Source organism: Auxenochlorella protothecoides (genome assembly GCF_000733215.1).
Source record: "Auxenochlorella protothecoides strain 0710 unplaced genomic scaffold scaffold13, whole genome shotgun sequence".
Lineage (NCBI taxonomy): Eukaryota > Viridiplantae > Chlorophyta > Trebouxiophyceae > Chlorellales > Chlorellaceae > Auxenochlorella > Auxenochlorella protothecoides.
The window spans coordinates 48,629-66,998 of NW_011934200.1; the positions used below are offsets into that span (position 1 = coordinate 48,629).

Consider the following 18,370-nt stretch of genomic DNA (forward strand, 5'->3'; position numbering starts at 1 on the left):
GCTCAGGAGGCGCACCTGTGGGACGTGCGGGAGGCGCACACGATCGTGGCGGTGCAGCGTGGCGCGCGCCGCGCTTTCCAGCAGCGCCTGCGCGAGCGCGGCGTGGAGATCGTGGAGTTCGACTTCCTGAGCCCGCTGGCGCTGGCGCAGTACGCCTACCACCGCGGCTTCCTGCGCTGCCTATGGGAGTGCGGCGGGACGCTGGCCGCGCCCGCCATCCAGGCGGGGGTGATTCACAAGGTCATGGCCTTCGTGGCGCCTAAACTGGTGAGTGGAGAGGGTTTTGTGGCAGGGTTGTTGCTGGGGCCCATGAGGAGGGAGGGGAGGGGGGACCACAGTACCTGCGATTGGTGGCATGGCTGCACGCCAGGCGTTAGGCCCAGCAGGCTGGTCCCTTGACCCCTTGGCAGCCCCTTTGCCGTGGGTGTTGCGTGTGTGCCGTGTCCCCTGCCTCCCTGCATGGGCCGGGAGAGGGGGGGGGGGGGGCATGCTCTCTGCGAATGCCCCTGCCCGCAGCCCCTGCCCACACCGCCAATCCATCACCTCATCCCTCCCCGGGAAGATCGGGGGTGTGCTGGCTCCCACGCCCCTGGGCGAGCTGGGCTTCGTGGAGATGACCCAGGCGCTCCAGCTGGCGGAGGTGGAGTGGCGGCCGGTGGGGCCCGATGTGGTGTGCCAGGGCTACCTGCCCAGCTCCGGCGGCCCGGCGGCTCTCCTCGCCGCCCAGCTCCCCGGGCGGGGCCAGGGGCAGACGGGGCCGGCGCAGCAGCAGCAGGTGCAGCAGGGACCCCGACCGACGGAGCCGGACGATGCGGTCTTGGCCGCACCCGCGCCCGCCCCCACGACGCACGCCCCGGCCGGCCCGGCGCCCCCGGCCCCGCGCCTCTTCTACAAGTGCTGGGACGCGCTGGGGTGCCTGAGCAACTTCTCGCCCCACCCCGTGTGCCTGCCCGAGGCGCCGCTGACCTCGGCAGACCTGCTGCGCCACGCTGTGCCCGCCCGCGCGCCCATGACCGCCAGCCTGGACGAGTGGGTGTGCCCTCTTGGCGAGGGGGAGGAGGGGGCCGCCGGCGCCGCGCCCCACGCAAGCTCGGCACGCCTCTGGCCCACATCGGAGCACTACTACCAGGCCCAGAAGTTCGCGGGCGTGGCCGGCGAGGCCGCCGCGGCCCTGCGCGCTGCCATCGCCGCGGCGCCCTCGCCCGAGGCGGCAGCCGCGCTGGCGCGCGCCGCGCAGCGCGCGCGGCCGCGCCTGGTGCGCCCCGACTGGCACAGGGCCAAGGTGGCGGTCATGCTGCACGTCCTGCGCGCCAAGTTCGCGTCCCACCCCGACGCTGCCGCGGCGCTGCTGGGGACGGGGGACGCGCCGCTGCAGGAGGACGCGCCGCATGACTACGTTCTGGGGGCGGGGCCGTGACGGGTACGGGGAACAACATGCTGGGCAGGCTGCTGGTCCAGGTCAGGAGCGAGCTGAGGGCCGCGGGGAGGGAGGGGCTGCTGAACGGCAGCCCCCAGAACGTGTATGAGCTGCTGTGATGCTCGCTGTGATGGACTGTGAGCCTGGGAAGTGACAGCAGGCTGCTGGAGCAGAGAAAACGGCGAGGCCAGCCTGATGCACTCCGGGTGTGGAGAGCTCGCAAACTCACCTGGGCATTGATGCGTAGGCAGGCGCCCGCTGTTCCAGCACTGCCTGCTGGGGGGAAAATACCAGCCGGGACCGTCTGCCTCCGCATGCTCAGCATGCGGTCTAGCAACTTCGGTGAGGTCCTATACAGGTCGATGGGCCGGGCCTCGTCCTCCTCCAGCACCCATGTCACGGATTTAATTCCATACACAAGAGCTCCTTCCTCCAACATGGTGGGTATGGTGGGCCTGGGGAGATCATCGGCGTGGAGTGCGTCGACAGTGGCACTGTCCGGCCAGTCCAGTCGGCACTGATCACTCGATGCAGGATGGTGTGTTGAGTACGGCAACGATAAAACATCACCTGGTTCTACCAACTCCCCATACCAATTGCTCCATCGCCCTTCCCCCGCGCCACAGGCCAAGTTCGGGGAGGGTGATGAGCGCTGGCTGGTCAAGGACCTGGGGCAGGACGGGCGCAACGTCAACAACTGGCACTGGTGAGGCCGCCAGGAAGGCATCAGGGCCTCCTGTTTGGCACCCCCGATCATCAATGCCCGTACAGCGCCGGACCACCGCCTGGCCCCCACAACCCCACACCGCAGGGTCGAGAGGGATGCCCTGCCCTGGAGCAAGACCCGGCTGACGGAGCTGCTGGTGGGCCAGTCCCTGGTGCTCGAGGACCAGCCCGCCGTCACCATCACCAAGCTGAAAAAGCTGGAGGGTGAGGCCATCGTTAACAACCGCAAGTCCAAGATCATTGTCGCCTACGAGCTGGAGGCAGTGCTGGCCTGGGAGGGCACCGCGCCCGACGGCGCCAAGGTCAAGGGCGAGCTGAAGCTGCCCTACATCAGCGAGGAGAACCACGATGAGGACCCGGAGGTCCTGGTCAGCCTGAAGGAGGAGTCCAAGGCGGGGCAGGCAGTCAGGGACCTCATTGTGAAGCATGGCCGGCCGGTGCGTTCTGGGGCGGTTGTTCAGTTTCATGGGTTGAGGGGTGGCGGGGGGGGAGTTTGGGGGGACTCTTGCAGTCCTCACCCCCATCTTCCAGCTCTTGAGTGTGCAGTAATCTGCGCTGGTCATCCCTGGGCACCCCTGGCATTGATCGAGGTCACCGACGAGACTCCGCGGCCTGTCCTCCACCTCCCCACTTGTGCACTCCAGGTGGTATACCGGGCCATGTCCCAGTTCGTGTCGGAGCTGAGGGCGGGCGGCCCCGTGACCAAGGGCGGCAGCGAGGCGGCCTCCGACAACGGGGCTGCTTCAGCTGCCCGTGGCGCTGCCCCCGCCGCCACCTCAGCCACCCCAGCCGCCACCGATGCCCCGGCCGCCTCCGGCAGCGGCCGCGCGCCGCGCGACCGCCGCCGCATCGAGCTGACCGAGCGCTTCTACGCCTCGGCCCAGGACATCTACGAGTGCTTCACCGACGCGCGGCGTGTGCTGGCCTTCACCCAGAGCCCCGCCGAGCTGGACGCACGTGTGGGCGGCGCGCTCTCCATGTTTGGCGGCAGCGTGCAGGGCGTGTTCCGGGAGCTGGCTGCCCCCTCCCGCATCGTCATGGACTGGCGCTTCAGCAACTGGGCGGAGGGCGACACCAGCTGCGTGACCATCGACATCGAGGAGCGGGAGAAGGGAGCCGTCACCCTGCACCTCGTTCAGACCGGCATCCCCGACTGCGACCGCTTCGGCCAGCACGACGTGGTGGGCCTGACACAGGCCGGCTGGGCCAACCAGATCTTCCACCGCATCCGCCAGGTCTTTGGATATGGGATTTAGATCCAGGAGGTTCGAGAGTGCTGGTGTTTCGAAATGTGGGTTGGCTGGGCCAGGTGCCAAGGAAGCGCGGCCAGGTGCTTGGGCCCAGCTTGAGTGCCGCCAGGGGCACCGCTCCATGGTCGAAGCAGGCTCGAGACCCAACCTGCTCACACCATGGACTGCCACAGCACCTCTGCTCACTAGAACTCCAACATGCTGGTCTATTCCCCTCCATTGCTCCTCCACATCATCTCCATTGCTGTCACTCCTCTGTAAAAACTTGACTCCTTCTAGTCTGACGCACCCTATCATGCTCCACGTCAACTGGGACACCTCTGGGACAGCCGTCTGTGACCCATTGGAATTCCCCATCACCAAGTCTCTTCAAGGCAGCCGTCGACCCGGCTCATCACCCCTGCGTGCCTCGTGTCGAGCTCGTCCATTCTACCTTGTTCTCTGGACTGCAATTCATCAGCGCAAGCAAGCGCACGACATCGGCGTGGGGGCATGGGGAGGTAAGCTACAAGGTGCTCAGAGGGAGGGCAGGCGGTCCTCCCCTGCCAGGATGGTCAGCAGGTTGTAGCCAAAGGGGTCAGCCACATGCTTGGACCAGTTGGCAAACGGACCCTCGCCCGTCACGCCCGCCTGCACGGCAAAGCCGAGGAAGGCCACCATGGCGAGCCGCCCGTTCTTGATCTCCTTCACCTTCAGCTCGGCGAAGGTCTCGGGGTCGTCGGCCAGACCCAGGGGGTCGAAGGGACCGCCAGGGTACAGGGGGTCCAGCCCCTGCAGGTCCGACGACTCAAACTTACCCACGCCGGGGGAGTAGCCAGGGGGGCCAGTGCCTGTGTGGTGTGGGGGTGGTCGAAGCATCTGGCATGTTGCTGATTGTGAGAGTGTTGGCATACACCGACTGTACTTTGATTATTTGAAACAAGAAATGGAAACATCATGTTGAGGTCTGCCCTGCAGTACAAGCCGGGTCGACAGCATTGCCTCAGGCCAAGCAACAGGAATTTCCCCCCCCATGCCACATGGAGTACAAACAAGTAGATTGCCCCTCATCACACACACCTCCCCATCAGACGACACCAGAGGCACCCCCCTCCGCTCCTCGCACCTTTGCCGCGGAAGGTCTCCACCTGGAAGAGCAGGACCAGCTCGATGAGGATGGCCCCCGCCAGGGGCAGTGGGTTGCCCACGATGCCCCAGGGCACCGCGAAGTAGTTGAGCGTGCCGCCGTTGAGCATCTCCGCCCCCGTCTCGAACCAGGTGCCGCCGTGGATGTTGGCGCCGTTGGCCTCCAGGCCCTCGGGGATGATGGCCCCGGCCGCGGCCAGCATGGCCCAGCGCGCGTGCAGCAGCTCGTTGGCGCGGTACTTCTCCAGCGTCTCGGAGTTCTTGGCCAGGCCCAGCGGGTCGTAGCCGTAGTCGCCAGGCAGGGTGCCGTTGAGCACGGGGGAGACCTCGTCCCGGTCCAGTAGGCCGTCAGGCAGGTACAGCGCGCGGTCGGGGCCATACCTGGGTGGGATGAGGGGACTCTGGTGGGCCCGAGGAGGACGAGGGGGGACGAGGAGGGGGCATACCACATGCAGCACATCCAGTTTGCTGAGCAGCCAACCCAACCGCTCCTCGACCCCCTGTCCAGGGGCCCAGTCCATGCATGCTTTGCTTACATGCCGTTTCATCGCACTCTTCCAAGCCACCCACCATTGGCTGAGGTTGGTGGAGGAGCTGTTGCTCCCCAGCCAACCCCCGGTGTTCTTGGCCAGCCCCTTCTGCAGCTGCTTCGGGGAGGGCACATTACGCGCGACCTTCTTCACATTGGACTTGACTTGGCCCTCCGCCTTCTTGGCAGCCTTCTTGATGGGGGCCGGGGCCTTCTTGAACAGGTTCTGGACCTGGACCGGCATTGCAGAGGGCTGATCCTGCGATGTTGTGGGGGGATGGGGGGTGAGTACCCGCAACCCGGTCATGCGTGGGGCATGCGGGCTTGCTTGCACCTCGAGCACGTACTTAGAGGGATGGGAAGAGTGGACACGGTCCTGTACGTCGACCTGCAGCGTGCATGTCCTGCGATTTGCCAGCTCTTAAACCCGGCGTCCGGAAGATTGCGATGAGGGGTAGATAGCATGTGGGCCAGTTTTTGACCCGGGAGGGGCCCCGTCACGGGCCCTCGGCCTCTGTCGAGGCACGTCTGATGGTGCAGGCATCGCGGCCCCTCCCAAACCCCTAACTGACACTGGATGCGGCTCCCTGGCCATCTGGGCTGCAACACAAACGGGCAGGGGAGGTGGCAATTCAATGGGCAATCGTACAACGTGTCATGGGCTGGTCAGGTCTGCGGGGTGTCAGTGCGCAGGCTGTCAGTCTGGGGCGCGCCCCCGGGCGCCCGCCGCCCGCGCGTGCTCAGGCCGCGTTCCGCGGTCCCAGCGGTCTCCGGCCTGGGGTGCCGGCGGCGGCGCCCGCCGCCACGGCGGCCATGCCGGGCTGCACGGCGATCTCGCCGTAGGCCTGCTCCTGGGTCAACCGCACGTGGCCCCGGTCCTGCAGGACCAGCAGCTCGAAGAACCAGCGCGCGGCCTCGCTGCGGCCCCTGCCTGCCACCAGCGCCGAGAAGCCCAGCTGCGTGGCCTGGCCGGGGTCGGAGGCGTAGCGGCCCCTGCGTCGCTTGGCCCCCACGTCCGGGGTCGCGAAGCGCGCGCCCAGGGTCTCCAGCACGGCCTGGGTCCTGGCGGTGAAGCCGTCGGGCCGGCCGGCGCCGGAGCTGGTGCCGCTCGTGCCTACTTTTGTGGCCAGTGGGGGGTGGGTGGGTTGCGCGTGAGCATCGAAGGCTGCCGTCGAGGTTGCGGCAGGGTTTGCTGATGTGGCCTGCGAGCATTCCCCAACACCGTCGTCACCAGGGACACCTCACCTGGGGCGGAGCCAGGGGCGGACTCGAGCAGCGGGGGCAGGGCGGGGTCTCCGCCAAGAATCCCTGCTGCAGTCCCCTCGCCTGCATCTCTGACTCCCATCGATGCGGGCGTGAGGCTGGCCGCTCCCATGTCGTCCTGCCACATGTCAGCTTCGTAGCCCTGGGCCCCTGCACTCGAGGGTGGTGAGTGTGGGTGGGGGAGGTGTTCCTGCTCTGCACGAATGGACCCCAGCGGCGGGGAGCAGGCCCCTGGTATACACCCCTGGATGCCGCCTTGCCTGCGTCCTCCCAGGCAGCGAGCTGTTGGGAGCCCTGGGTGGGGCCTGCCTCCCCCTCCATCGGCCCCTGGGTGCCGTCGGGCCAGCGCGCCTCCGCCGGCTCGCTGGCCAGCTCGTCATGAGTCATCCATGCGTCGCCCGGCATTCCGGCACCGAAATGGTGGCGTGGCGCCTGGGTGGACAGAGCTCGGGCAAATAGGGCCTGCAGGGCCGGCGCCAGGCCAGGGCAGCCGCTCCCAGGCGCAGCGGGGTCCGCCAGGCTCAGGTCGATCTGCGAGAGGTGGTTGGGGCCTGAGGCACGTCGATCTCATGGTCGGGTGCAGAATCAGAGAACAATGGGCCAACCCTGGCCACACACCCAGTTTCTTTGCTGACCTCGTGGACAGTCGTCATCGCCCTGGTCCCCACAAAGCCTCCCCGCGTGGCGAGGAGGGAGGAGTGGTCCAGCATCAGCGCGCGCATCTCCGCGGCTGCAGCGGGCGGCGCGGTTGACGGCGGCGTGTGCGGCGTGCGGAGCATGTCGTGAGGGTGGCGCGGAGGTTGCAGCGCGCTGGGTGCTGCAGAGTGCAACCCCGGCACCCATCACGAAAGCGTGGCCTCCAGGGATCCCGGCAACAACCCACAAGGCCAAAACACTGTCTGTCCCTTCTCAAGAGCAGCTCCTCCCACCTGGCAGCTCGGTGGCCGGACGTCCAGAGGCGTCCACATCCAGCTGCACCCTCTTCCTGCGCAGGCGAGCGTGGGCGTGGGAGCCCTCGCGCCGCCGCGCCGGCCTGTCCTGGCTGCCGGGCGGCGTGCCGCGAGGGCCGTGAGGTTGCGCGCCGCCTGCATCCGCGCCGGGCGTCCCGTCCAGGGGAGGCAGGACGTCTGAAAGGCGATGCGGTCCGGGGTGCTCGCCCCCCATCCCCGGGAGGGGCGCCGACCCCGGCCCGGCCGAGGGCAAGGAGGGCGGCCCGCTGGTCGGGGTCTTCAGGGGCGTCAGGCCGTCGAAGAAGCCAGAGGGCGCGGCGTCGAGCGTCTCGTCACCCCCTGTGCATGAATGGAGGTGGGTGTTGGTGTGTTTGTGCATGCCCCAGCTCCCATGAGGGGGGTGGCTCCAGACCCCATCCACCCATGACTCCCCCCCCCCTGCAAACACACCATGAAGGTAGGCGCCGCCGCCCCTCTCGTCTGGGCCCTGGTCGACGTAGAGGACGTCTGCGGCCTTGTCGGCCCGCGGCGCCTCCGCCGCCTGGGACCTCAGGCGCTCCAGCTCGATGCTGAACCGGCGATCCATCTCGTCGTCCGGGATGACCTGCTCAAAGGTGGCCTCCGGGTTGTACCAGCCGCCGGCGCCGCCCTGGCTGGAGGGGCCCCACACCTCCGACACGTCATCTGCGGTGATGAGCGAGGCGCTGCCGGCCGAGGAGGTGCGGCGAGAGGAGGAGGTCCTGGACAGCGTGCCGCCGAGCGTGAAGAGCGCCTCGGGGTCAAACAGGTCCAGTGCCTCCAGAGGGGGGAGGGTGATGGCCACCTCGGGCGCCCGGCCCCCGCCCCGAACCTCTGCCACATGCGCATGCGTCTCCAGCTGTGATGAAAGGAGATTGTGTGTGGGGTGGGGGCGAGCCAGGGTGCATATGTGCTATTGGCAAGACACAGTGACCTCGCAGTCAAGCATCGCCGTCGGCATTCCTCCCAAAGATGCATTCGCTACCCAAGCAGTACCTCTTGCAAGCCTGTCACAGCCTCCTTGGCGTCAGACTCCAGGAACTGGAGTTTTCGGATGTAGACTCGAACGATGCCCAGCAGAAGCTGTCCAGAGAGGCGCAATGCCAGTGGTGCCTCAGGGTTCAGCACCGAGTCTGCACGAGCATACGATGAGCACTTGAACGAGCGCACGATTCAGGTAGATCATGCAGACACAAGGGGAGCTGTGTGACTTTCCGGGGCGGTGCTCGCGCCGGGGGAGGTTGAGTGAACCACAGTACAGGACCCCTCCCTCGCCTGCTGGCACATACGCACCCACGGAGCCGGCAATGCTCGTGCCGACCACCTGCGCCCTCTTGAGCCGGGTGTTAAGATGTGATGCGATCCATATCGTTGCGAGCGGACCCTTCCGACTCAGAATCTGTGTGGAGTAGAACATGCTGCCCGCAGCCGAGGTCGCGAGACCCCCACGCTTAAGTCATGTTAACTAGCAACAGGGGCGTCGAAGCCGGTCAAACAATCGATGCGAGGTAGGTTACGTGGTTTGACAAACTCGAACTTCACAGAAGCCTCCATTGCGAGACCCTATTGCGCAGATGGTCGGGGGAGATGTCGTGGCGCAATTTGAAAATTATGGGCGGAGCGCGCGAAGCCGTGCCACATCCGTTGCTCGACATTGCAAACATGCCCAGGGTCCTGACCTTCCAGCCTCGATCGACATCGAATATAAAAGTGGTCTGGAATACAAAATGAACCGAGCTGAGCGATTGGCGCCGCAATGCGCAGGGACTCGTGCACACTTGTTACCCCGTGGTGGGGTCGTCTTCGCATATGAAGTGGCTGGAGGACAGATGTTGTCTCTCAACACCTCATCCTGACTCAACATTTCACCCAGGTTGGCATCAAGAGCTGATTCCCCAGGCCTTTCTCCCCTCCCGTCTTGAAGTTACAACAATCATGTGTCCATGGACTCGGCGTTAAAGTAGATGGGGTGGCAGGCCAGGGTGTCGAGATTCACCAGCACCAGGCATGGCGAGGCCGAGAAGGCCGGCACGGAGACGACACGCACCCTCTGCCCCGCCTCTCCTGTCACCATCCGCGTCCCGAACTCCGGCTGGTTCCCCGCGAAGAAGACGTGGGGGCAGGTGTCCAGCACGAAGGGGTCGCGGTCGTGGAAGGGGTAGGCGGCCAGCGTGTCTGGCGAGGTGGGCGCCATGTGCCGCCACCTCAGCATCCACTCCAGCACCTCCGTCCGGTCGTCCAGCTCCGCGTACCTGCCGAGAAGGGGTGCGGGTGATGCTTCATGAGAGCGCGGGCAGCGTCACATGTGACTGACAGGGCAGCAGTCCAATGCACCCGCCCGGCGATGGGGTGCCACGGAAGCCCTATGGTCCATGCAACCGCCGAGCTCCGTTCACCAAAGAGACCTTCACCCTGCCCCGCCCATGCTCCAACCACTATCAGCACTCCCCAAGCACATCCATAGGCACATACCGTGCTACACCCTCCCCCACCCCCCCCAGAACAGAAGTACACACCTGACCACGTCGTCCACGTTCTGCCCCGACAGGCCCAGGAAACGCACGCCCTCTACGTCGAACTCGTGGGGGTTGCTGGCGCGCACCAGGCCCTCGCCGGCGGCCGCGGCCCACGGCAGCAGCGCGCGGTGCAGCGCCTGCTGCGGCAGCGATGCGTTGGCGGGGTCGGCCTCCCCCGGCATCACGTCCAGGGGGAGGGCCGCCGCGAGCTGACTCAGCGCCGCGTCGGCGTCGCGCAGGCCCGCCAGCGCGCCCTCACGCGTGCGCGCATCGGCGTAGGTCCCCGCCCGCGCCAGCGCGGCGCTGGAGGCCAGCAGGCCGCCGGCTATGACCATGCGCACCACCCCCGACGCCAGGGTCTGCTCCTCCCTGCCCCCCAGCGCCCCCGTCAGGTAGTCCACCATCAGCTGCAGCGGCAGCGGATCGGCGCCCGCATCCCCAATCCCCAGCCCGGAGGTCAACGCGATGTACCTGTGGTGGGGTGGAGAGGGGGGTGGACGCCGGTGTGTGGCCTTGTGGGAGGTGGTTTGGGAACTTTCGATGCTCAAGGAGTGGGCAGGGGCATGGACGCTCTGCGAGGGGGTGAAGCCGCGCCGCATGCATGCCATCTTCGAAGCTGTCTGCGGGCCCCTTGGCACCACCGCTGGCCCCGCCACCACCCTCCAGCACTGTCCCACCTTGCGGGGGCGCGGGTGACCTGTGGCCCCGAGCCAGGGGAATGCAGGGATAGGGGCGGGGGTGCCACGGGCTGCGCCCCCAGCTCCGCATAGCAGATTTCCGACACGCAGAACTCGCCGCTGGGCAGTATGCGGCCCCGCACCGAGGCCACCACCCCCGTGACCAGGGAGGCGGTGGGCACCACCGGCCCGGTGAGCACGATGCGAGCTCCCTCATCCTCCAGCACCAGCTTGTCGTCGGGCGAGGTGAAGCGGGTGCGGCCTGTATCAGTGTGTGGGAAAGTGTGGAGAGTGGCGGACGGCGTGGCGAAAGGGTGACCAGGGGGACAAGAGCAGGGTTGACGGCAACGACAGGGCAGGAGGGCTATCGACACATCCCTTTTTCCAAACCAGATCCCGATTCCATTGCATGACCAAGAGCCAGCCCGGCGCTGGCCCCCAGCTCCCCGCCAGGTGCCACACCGAGGTGCTGCTGGGTGGTCTTGTCCTTGACATACTCGTCCAGGATGCTCGGCTTCAGCTTCATCTCCTTGTACAGCGTGCCCACCAGCACGCAGTCCACATCCTCCACGGCGTCGATCACTCGCACCTCTGCATGGTGGAGGGTGGGTGCAGGGGGATTCAAAGGGTGGGGGCAATGGGTGGATGGCAACACTCCTCTGGGAGGCCCAGCCTCTACCTAGCTATTGAATTCAGCGGGGATCAGCCCTGCGTCGCCTACTTGAATATACGGCAGGCTGCAGTGCCCACCCACCTGTGCATGAGGGCCAGCGCCTTTTGGCGGAGGCTGACACGGCGGGGCGCAGCTTCAGGAGTCGGTAAAAGTACAGCTGGGCGAATTGCCGATCGTACACTCGCTGCTGCAGCTGGAATCGGTCGTCGTGCAGGGTGTACGAGGCTGTGGCCCGGGTCAGGGGCTCTGTCCGGGCAAGGGTGCTCGCAGGTGTCAGCAGATCGTCATACTTGGAGGACGGCCTGCGCGGTTGATGAAAGATTCAAGCTTAAACTTGCTTCTCGGGCTGTATTCCAGCGCTCAGCCACCCCTTCCCCAGGTCACGGACTTTGAGGCAGGTCCCTCCACCTCCATGGGGACCGTCATCTATGCCCTTTGCTCGACTTCAGGCGGGTGTCCTATTCATGGGACAACTGGTGTAATGTAGTGGTGAATTGATTCTCTAGGGAAGTGAGTATGAATTGACTGGTGCGAAGCCCGAGATCACTTGGCTTTGAAAATCACCGCAGGGCGCGAACTCCGAGCGGACGAGACGATGACAAGGAACGTTGCAGCGATCGACCTGCAAATTGCACTCTTTGACCATCACGTCCCTAACCCAAAAGTAATATTATACCCTTGGAACCTCATTGGCGCTCTGCCAACCAAGGAGGGGTGCTCGGCCGCGAGGTCCCGTCACCGCACCGCGTGTCCATCGGACCCATACCCATGTGCAAGACCATGGGAGATGCTACGGTATCTTACAAGGCTCGGGGCAACGAGGAGTATGCGAAACGAAACTTCCTGAAGGCAGCGGCCTTATACACACACGGACTGCAGGCTGATCCCAAGAACGCGACGCTCTACAGGTATGTTTGAGCGATTCCTCTATACCGATAGCAATCACTACATGTGAATGGCGACTCCCCCAACATCACCACAGCAATCGGAGCGCGGCGCTGCTGAATCTTAACAAGGTCACGAAAGCCTTGGCTGATGCGGAGGCCTGCATCAGTCTACGGCCTGACTGGGATAAAGGCTACTTTCGGAAGGGTCTGGCTCTAGAAGCAGCAGGGAAGGGCCAGGAGGTAGGACGGGATGTGCTTGGAAGGGAGGAGTCTATGCTGAGAAGGTATTTGTGTTGCACACTGGGACAGCCCAAGTGTACGTGCCCCACTGTGACCTATGCCATCCCCGTCGCAGGCACTCGAGGCGTACCAGCAAGCATCCCAACTTGGGGAAGGCGAAAACAACCAGGCAGCACTCAAAGTCAGACAACTAACAAAGCAGCTTGGCAAGAACAGCAAGTGACATGCTCCATAGGAAAGTCCCTTTTGTGATCCTCTCTAGAAGTTGGATCTTAAGTGCCAGGATCTGGGGGTGTCGACTAACCAAGTCAGAGACTACTCTAACAATGAAAGTTATAGGTTGGGAAAACGGCGAGGTAGATCTGGAAATTCCCACTTGCGCGCGACGATCTCCACCTCCCGAGAGCGCGCCATGCAAAGCAGAAGGACAGTGTTCACCGACTTCGGAATTTTGTAACTGAAATCTCACTTATTACACATACAAAACATTTCACGGAAGTCCCTTCGCCAAATGGAGACCGCTAAGGCCCTGCAAAATAGACTCGATGCGGTGTTCGGGGGCCTGGAGGGAGCAGGCTCCTCTACGAAGCCATGGCTGCCGACACTCCAGCCTGTATTCAGGGCCGGAAGGATAGAGACTCACAGCGATGATGAGGACGAGAAAGTGGAGGAGCGTCGGCGGCAAGGCTTGGAAGGTAAGCTGAGCGTCCTTATGTCAGACGCATGCCTGTTGTGCAGGCTGAAAATATCCAGCGGGCCTGAAATATGTCCACCCCATGCAGGTATCGAGGAGCTTCTAGAAGAAGACCCAGATCGGGCCCCCTCATACGCCTTCTGCAGAGTCGTGGTGAGCAGCCTGTGGATGTCTGGGCGAGGGCGACCAGACTGCTGGGTTATGTTGTGTGTGCTCACCCCTCATCTACCCGATAAATCTTGCAGGATGGCGAGGAGGACTTCAGCGCAGTGGACGCCGTCGCCGACCCGCTGGCGGAGGACCCTTCCCTGCCGTCCCTGTCGACTCCAGTGGACGAGGCTGGGGGTGAAGGGGCGGGCACTTCCTCGAGGCTGGGCCGCCCTCCACAGCAACGACCAGGACCCCTCCCCGCCGCCCTGAAGAAGGGTCGGCTCTTGGACCATGAGGGACAGGCCGTGGCCCCCTCGATTGTGCCAGACCACGTGCGGCATCCGGAGCGGTATATGCGGTACACTTTCGACCAGGAGATCCAGGTTGGAGGTGGCGTGGCGCAGCTGGCCGAGTCCGCCACAACCCAAGTGAGCGGGAAAAGGAGTGAAGAGGGTCTGCAGTCGGCCTGGTACCTGTATCGCTGAGTCACACAGGGAGCACAGGTCCTTGACTCCGGCTGCCATCACCACAGATGCAGGAGCATGTGCGGCGCAGTTTGTCACTTTCGAAATCCCCTCCCACAGGTTGTCCCGCCCACCCCACCCCAGCTCCCAGACGAGGGAGGGGCCATGGAACAGTCGGGCAGCGAGCTGAGTGGGCCGCAACAGCAGCCTGCAGACCGTCAGCTCCCTGCTCCGGGCAAGGGCGCGGTGACATTCCGGCCTCGGGACAGGCCTGTCGCAGGTGGCACCCGGGCGCGTCCCTCCCGAGGCATCGGCAAGGCAGGCGAGGGACCGAGCCTTGACCTGCCGGAGGAGGACGGGTACATGGGGGAGGAGGCACCCCCCGCGTCCCCCTTGCGGCAGGCCCAGCGGCAGTCTAGCGTGCGGCGGTACCGGCGTGCCGGAATGGAGCAGTGACTGGGACAGGGCTCGTGTTTCAACGTCCAGGCGTGCATGCCGCTGTAGCGCTGAGTGCATGCTGAAGGGTGCGTATGAACGAGGTACTCGGGACCTCTAGCGAGGCCTGGCGAGCACACGATACGCAGGTGGGAGATGGGTGAATACTTGGCGCTGAGCTTCCCGGGTGGGACATGGTGGGGGCATTCCTCTGAGGAGCAACTCGACTGCCGCCTCCATGGTCAGGATGGCCCCGACCAGATCCAGTGCAGCGCCGCTCGGCCATCGCTGGGCTCACAGTGGGCTCGACGAGTGGTGCACGGGCGCCCGGTCCTGAGCGGGGACAGGGACGATGCCCGGCGGCAGATCAAACTCCGCAAACGGGTCCTCCGACGTCCGCCCAGGGCTGCAGTGGGTGTGTGATTGGGGGGCCCTTGTTACTCAGGGGACTGAGTGGCACGGGCAGGAGCAGGCGGCGCATCGGCGCACGCAACAGGCCTCAGCACTCTGCCTCGGCGCGGTACACAGAGGTCCATTCCGCTGTGACATCTTCCGGCACGCGTAGCCTTGCCCCCAGTCTCGACAACCTCGCTGCTCTCCAGCATCCCCCACCCCCCCTTTCCACCTTGGCCCACCTGGTGAGGTTGGCCGCGGGCGTGGCCGGGGCGAGGGCCGGGGCCGAGGAGCGCAGCTGGCCCTCGCCGCTCCGCCCCTCGGCCCCCTGCGCCCCGCCCGCCTCGGCGCCCGGGGCGCAGGCGGCGCGGCGGTGGGGGCTGGCCGGCGCGCCGAGCTGCGAGCGCCAGCCTCTTCGTCGTCGCCAGCCTCTTCGTCGTCGCCAGCCTCTTCGTCGTCGCCAGCCTCTTCGTCGTCGCCAGCCTCTTCGTCGTCGCCAGCCTCTTCGTCGTCGCCAGCCTCTTCGTCGTCGCCAGCCTCTTCGTCGTCGCCAGCCTCTTCGTCGTCGCCAGCCTCTTCGTCGTCGCCAGCCTCTTCGTCGTCGCCAGCCTCTTCGTCGTCGCCAGCCTCTTCGTCGTCGCCAGCCTCTTCGTCGTCGCCAGCCTCTTCGTCGTCGCCAGCCTCTTCGTCGTCGCCAGCCTCTTCGTCGTCGCCAGCCTCTTCGTCGTCGCCAGCCTCTTCGTCGTCGCCAGCCTCTTCGTCGTCGCCAGCCTCTTCGTCGTCGCCAGCCTCTTCGTCGTCGCCAGCCTCTTCGTCGTCGCCAGCCTCTTCGTCGTCGCCAGCCTCTTCGTCGTCGCCAGCCTCTTCGTCGTCGCCAGCCTCTTCGTCGTCGCCAGCCTCTTCGTCGTCGCCAGCCTCTTCGTCGTCGCCAGCCTCTTCGTCGTCGCCAGCCTCTTCGTCGTCGCCAGCCTCTTCGTCGTCGCCAGCCTCTTCGTCGTCGCCAGCCTCTTCGTCGTCGCCAGCCTCTTCGTCGTCGCCAGCCTCTTCGTCGTCGCCAGCCTCTTCGTCGTCGCCAGCCTCTTCGTCGTCGCCAGCCTCTTCGTCGTCGCCAGCCTCTTCGTCGTCGCCAGCCTCTTCGTCGTCGCCAGCCTCTTCGTCGTCGCCAGCCTCTTCGTCGTCGCCAGCCTCTTCGTCGTCGCCAGCCTCTTCGTCGTCGCCAGCCTCTTCGTCGTCGCCAGCCTCTTCGTCGTCGCCAGCCTCTTCGTCGTCGCCAGCCTCTTCGTCGTCGCCAGCCTCTTCGTCGTCGCCAGCCTCTTCGTCGTCGCCAGCCTCTTCGTCGTCGCCAGCCTCTTCGTCGTCGCCAGCCTCTTCGTCGTCGCCAGCCTCTTCGTCGTCGCCAGCCTCTTCGTCGTCGCCAGCCTCTTCGTCGTCGCCAGCCTCTTCGTCGTCGCCAGCCTCTTCGTCGTCGCCAGCCTCTTCGTCGTCGCCAGCCTCTTCGTCGTCGCCAGCCTCTTCGTCGTCGCCAGCCTCTTCGTCGTCGCCAGCCTCTTCGTCGTCGCCAGCCTCTTCGTCGTCGCCAGCCTCTTCGTCGTCGCCAGCCTCTTCGTCGTCGCCAGCCTCTTCGTCGTCGCCAGCCTCTTCGTCGTCGCCAGCCTCTTCGTCGTCGTCAGCATCTTCGTCGTCGTCAGCCTCCTCCTCCTCCTCACCCTCCTCCTCCTCCTCCTCCTCCCCGTCGTCCTCCTCCTCCCCCTCCCCAGGCCCGCGCTCCGGCCAGGCCACGGCACCGTCCAGCACGTTCTGGAAGATGGCCTCGGGCGTGTTGGCGGCAAAGGGCGGCCGCCCCACCACCATCTCGTACAGGATGACGCCCAAGCTCCACCAGTCCACCTCCGCGCCGTGCCCCGTGCCCAGCAGCAGCTCCGGGGCCAGGTAGTCTGGCGTGCCCACCGCGCGGCCACCCTCCTCGGCGCCGGCCACCACGTGCGGCGCGTCCTGCACGCGCCACGCCCCCGACCCCAACCTGCCTCGCCGCTCGGAGAGGGACGCCGCGCGGCGCGGCGCCGAGGCGGCGGCGGCGCCGCCGCCGCTCGCCGCGCTGGCGCTGGACAGGCGCGCCGCCAGGCTGGCGCGGGGGGAGGAGTGGGCGGAGCCCTCGCCCGACCCGGACCCGGCCTCCGTGCCGCCCGAGGCGTCTCGATCCATGTCGGGGACACGGGGGTGGGGGTCGGTGCGGTCGATCACGCCGAAGCAGGACAGGCCTGGGTGGGTGGGGGGAGAAAGGGGGGAGAAAGGGGGAGGCTGGCTTGAAGGCGGAACGGAAGGAGTGGACAGGGGGCAAGATAAGGAGTCAAGGGCTCTGTCGGCCCACAGGGGGCACGGGGGTGTTCCATGAATTTGTTGAAGCACCGCGTGCCACAACAAATCCCCCTCGCCAACTACAACCCGAACACCACCATCACACCACAGCATGCATCCCGCCTCCCCCACCCTGTCCCACCAAAGTCGGCGAGCTTGATGTGGCCGTCCGCGGCGATGAGCAGGTTGTCGGGCTTGAGGTCGCGGTGAATGATGCCCTGCGCGTGGCAGTACTCCAGCGCCAGCACCGTCTCCGCGGCGTACTGCCGCGCCACACCCTCGCTCAACCCGCCGAGCGCGCGGAGGAGGGAGAAGAGGTCGCCCCCCGCCGCGTACTCCATGACCAGGTAGAGATTGGCGTGGGAGGTGAAGGAGGTGTGGAAGCGGATGACAAAGGGGTTGCGCGCCGCCGCCAGGATGTTGCGCTCGTTGCGCACGCTCTGCACCATGTTCTTCCGGATCAGGTCCGCCTTGCGCATGACCTGGATTGGGTTGTTGTTTTGGAAGGGGGTGGGAGGGGCTTGGTGAGACAGCCGCGCAGGGCAGCAGCGGTTGATGGTGAGGTGAGTGGGAGGGCAGCCCTGCTCTTGCTCATGAACATGTGACCCGGTGGCCCTCACAGAACCCTGCGCCTGGTCCCCGCCCCCCCCCCCCCCAGCCCACCCTACCAACCTTGATGGCGTAGAGGTCGTCCCCCGCCCGCTTGCGCGCAAGGTAGACGCGGCCGAACGCGCCGCGGGAGATGGGCTTCAGCACCTCGAACTCGTCGATGCTGGTGGCCGCGCCCACGCCCCCCCGCGGCGAGGACGCGCCCGACCCGGGGTCGCGGGCGCCCAGCCCTTCCGCCCCGCCCAGCCCCGCGCGCAGCTCGGCGGCCTTGGCCTCCACCAGGGCCAGCAGGCGCGCCCCCGCAGCGCGCACGTCGGCGGGCAGCGCGGCGCCGGCGCCGTCGGGCGGGGAGCCGCCGCCCCCCGACGCCAGCCGGCCGCGGGGCCCCGCCACCACGCCCCCGCCCAGCACCTGCTGCACCACACCCACGAGGTCCTGCGGATGGAAGGGGGAATGTGGGTATCCGGGTGGATGGGTGTGGGTTGCTGAGCGGTGACTCATCAAGCATCGGCACAGGAGACCCTTGGGTGTCCGTCAACCCTGCAGGATTCCTCACGTGGGGGGCCTGCGGTGCCGGCCAGGGTATCCAACTACGCCAGCATCGGCCGCCCCCGTCCCAACCTCCGCACGCCGCATCACCACACTACACATGCACGAACCCCGCCCTCAGTGATTGCAAGCCCACCTCGCAGCGCGCGGCGGGGAGCGAAGTGCCGTCCGGCTGCAGCGAGGCAGCGCCCCGCGCGGCCGCCACCAGCTCCTCCACCGCCTCGGCCGGGGTCCAGGAGGCGCTGGACTCGGAGGAGGCGCGGCGCGCCGGATCGAGGGCGGAGGCGCGCCGTGGCGTGGCCGCGCCCGTGGCGGAGGGGGTTGCGGCTGGGGTCAGCCCCGGCGCGAGCGTGTCCTCCACGAACCCGGCCAGGCGCGTGAGCGCGGCGTCCACGCCGCCCGCGCCGGCCGCCAGCGCGTCCAGCCGTGCGCACAGCGCCTCGCGCGCGG

General features: G+C 66.4%; 5 protein-coding genes across 5 annotated transcripts in view; 2 read left to right on the forward strand and 3 right to left on the reverse strand.

The window, feature by feature from the left end:
• The window catches only part of F751_1339 (Importin-9), a gene marked incomplete at both ends in the record, with an annotated part of 10,716 nt that extends 7,317 nt beyond the window's left edge, over positions 1–3,399 (forward strand). Inside the window, 8 exons of the mRNA XM_011398658.1 lie at positions 7–267; positions 563–775; positions 956–1,029; positions 1,276–1,411; positions 2,044–2,123; positions 2,229–2,580; positions 2,788–2,841; positions 2,998–3,399. Coding sequence (XP_011396960.1) covers positions 7–267; positions 563–775; positions 956–1,029; positions 1,276–1,411; positions 2,044–2,123; positions 2,229–2,580; positions 2,788–2,841; positions 2,998–3,399 — 1,572 coding nt within the window. The remainder of the gene's footprint in view (positions 1–6; positions 268–562; positions 776–955; positions 1,030–1,275; positions 1,412–2,043; positions 2,124–2,228; positions 2,581–2,787; positions 2,842–2,997) is intronic.
• Positions 3,400–3,909: 510 nt separating this feature from the next.
• On the reverse strand, positions 3,910–8,695 carry F751_1340 (Chlorophyll a-b binding protein CP26, chloroplastic; the record flags this gene model as incomplete). Its single annotated transcript, XM_011398659.1, has 11 exons — positions 3,910–4,223; positions 4,499–4,899; positions 5,089–5,306; positions 5,875–6,161; positions 6,293–6,460; positions 6,553–6,841; positions 6,946–7,040; positions 7,240–7,599; positions 7,711–8,056; positions 8,275–8,411; positions 8,572–8,695. 11 exons carry the CDS (start codon positions 8,693–8,695, stop codon positions 3,910–3,912), a joined length of 2,739 nt encoding a protein of 912 aa, XP_011396961.1.
• Positions 8,696–9,211: 516 nt separating this feature from the next.
• On the reverse strand, positions 9,212–11,558 carry F751_1341 (DNA polymerase delta small subunit; the record flags this gene model as incomplete). Its single annotated transcript, XM_011398660.1, has 6 exons — positions 9,212–9,530; positions 9,795–10,265; positions 10,472–10,733; positions 10,934–11,062; positions 11,226–11,390; positions 11,513–11,558. 6 exons carry the CDS (start codon positions 11,556–11,558, stop codon positions 9,212–9,214), a joined length of 1,392 nt encoding a protein of 463 aa, XP_011396962.1.
• A 366-nt stretch (positions 11,559–11,924) lies between these two features.
• On the forward strand, positions 11,925–13,600 carry F751_1342 (STIP1-like protein; the record flags this gene model as incomplete). Its single annotated transcript, XM_011398661.1, has 3 exons — positions 11,925–12,052; positions 12,127–12,271; positions 13,211–13,600. The coding sequence occupies 3 exons, from the start codon at positions 11,925–11,927 to the stop codon at positions 13,598–13,600; spliced, it is 663 nt and encodes a 220-aa protein (XP_011396963.1).
• A 781-nt stretch (positions 13,601–14,381) lies between these two features.
• The window catches only part of F751_1343 (putative serine/threonine-protein kinase), a gene marked incomplete at both ends in the record, with an annotated part of 6,747 nt that continues 2,758 nt past the window's right edge, over positions 14,382–18,370 (reverse strand). The window contains 4 exons of the mRNA XM_011398662.1: positions 14,382–14,420; positions 16,202–16,427; positions 16,569–16,665; positions 16,905–17,244. Of these exons, the coding sequence (XP_011396964.1) occupies positions 14,382–14,420; positions 16,202–16,427; positions 16,569–16,665; positions 16,905–17,244 (702 nt within the window). The remainder of the gene's footprint in view (positions 14,421–16,201; positions 16,428–16,568; positions 16,666–16,904; positions 17,245–18,370) is intronic.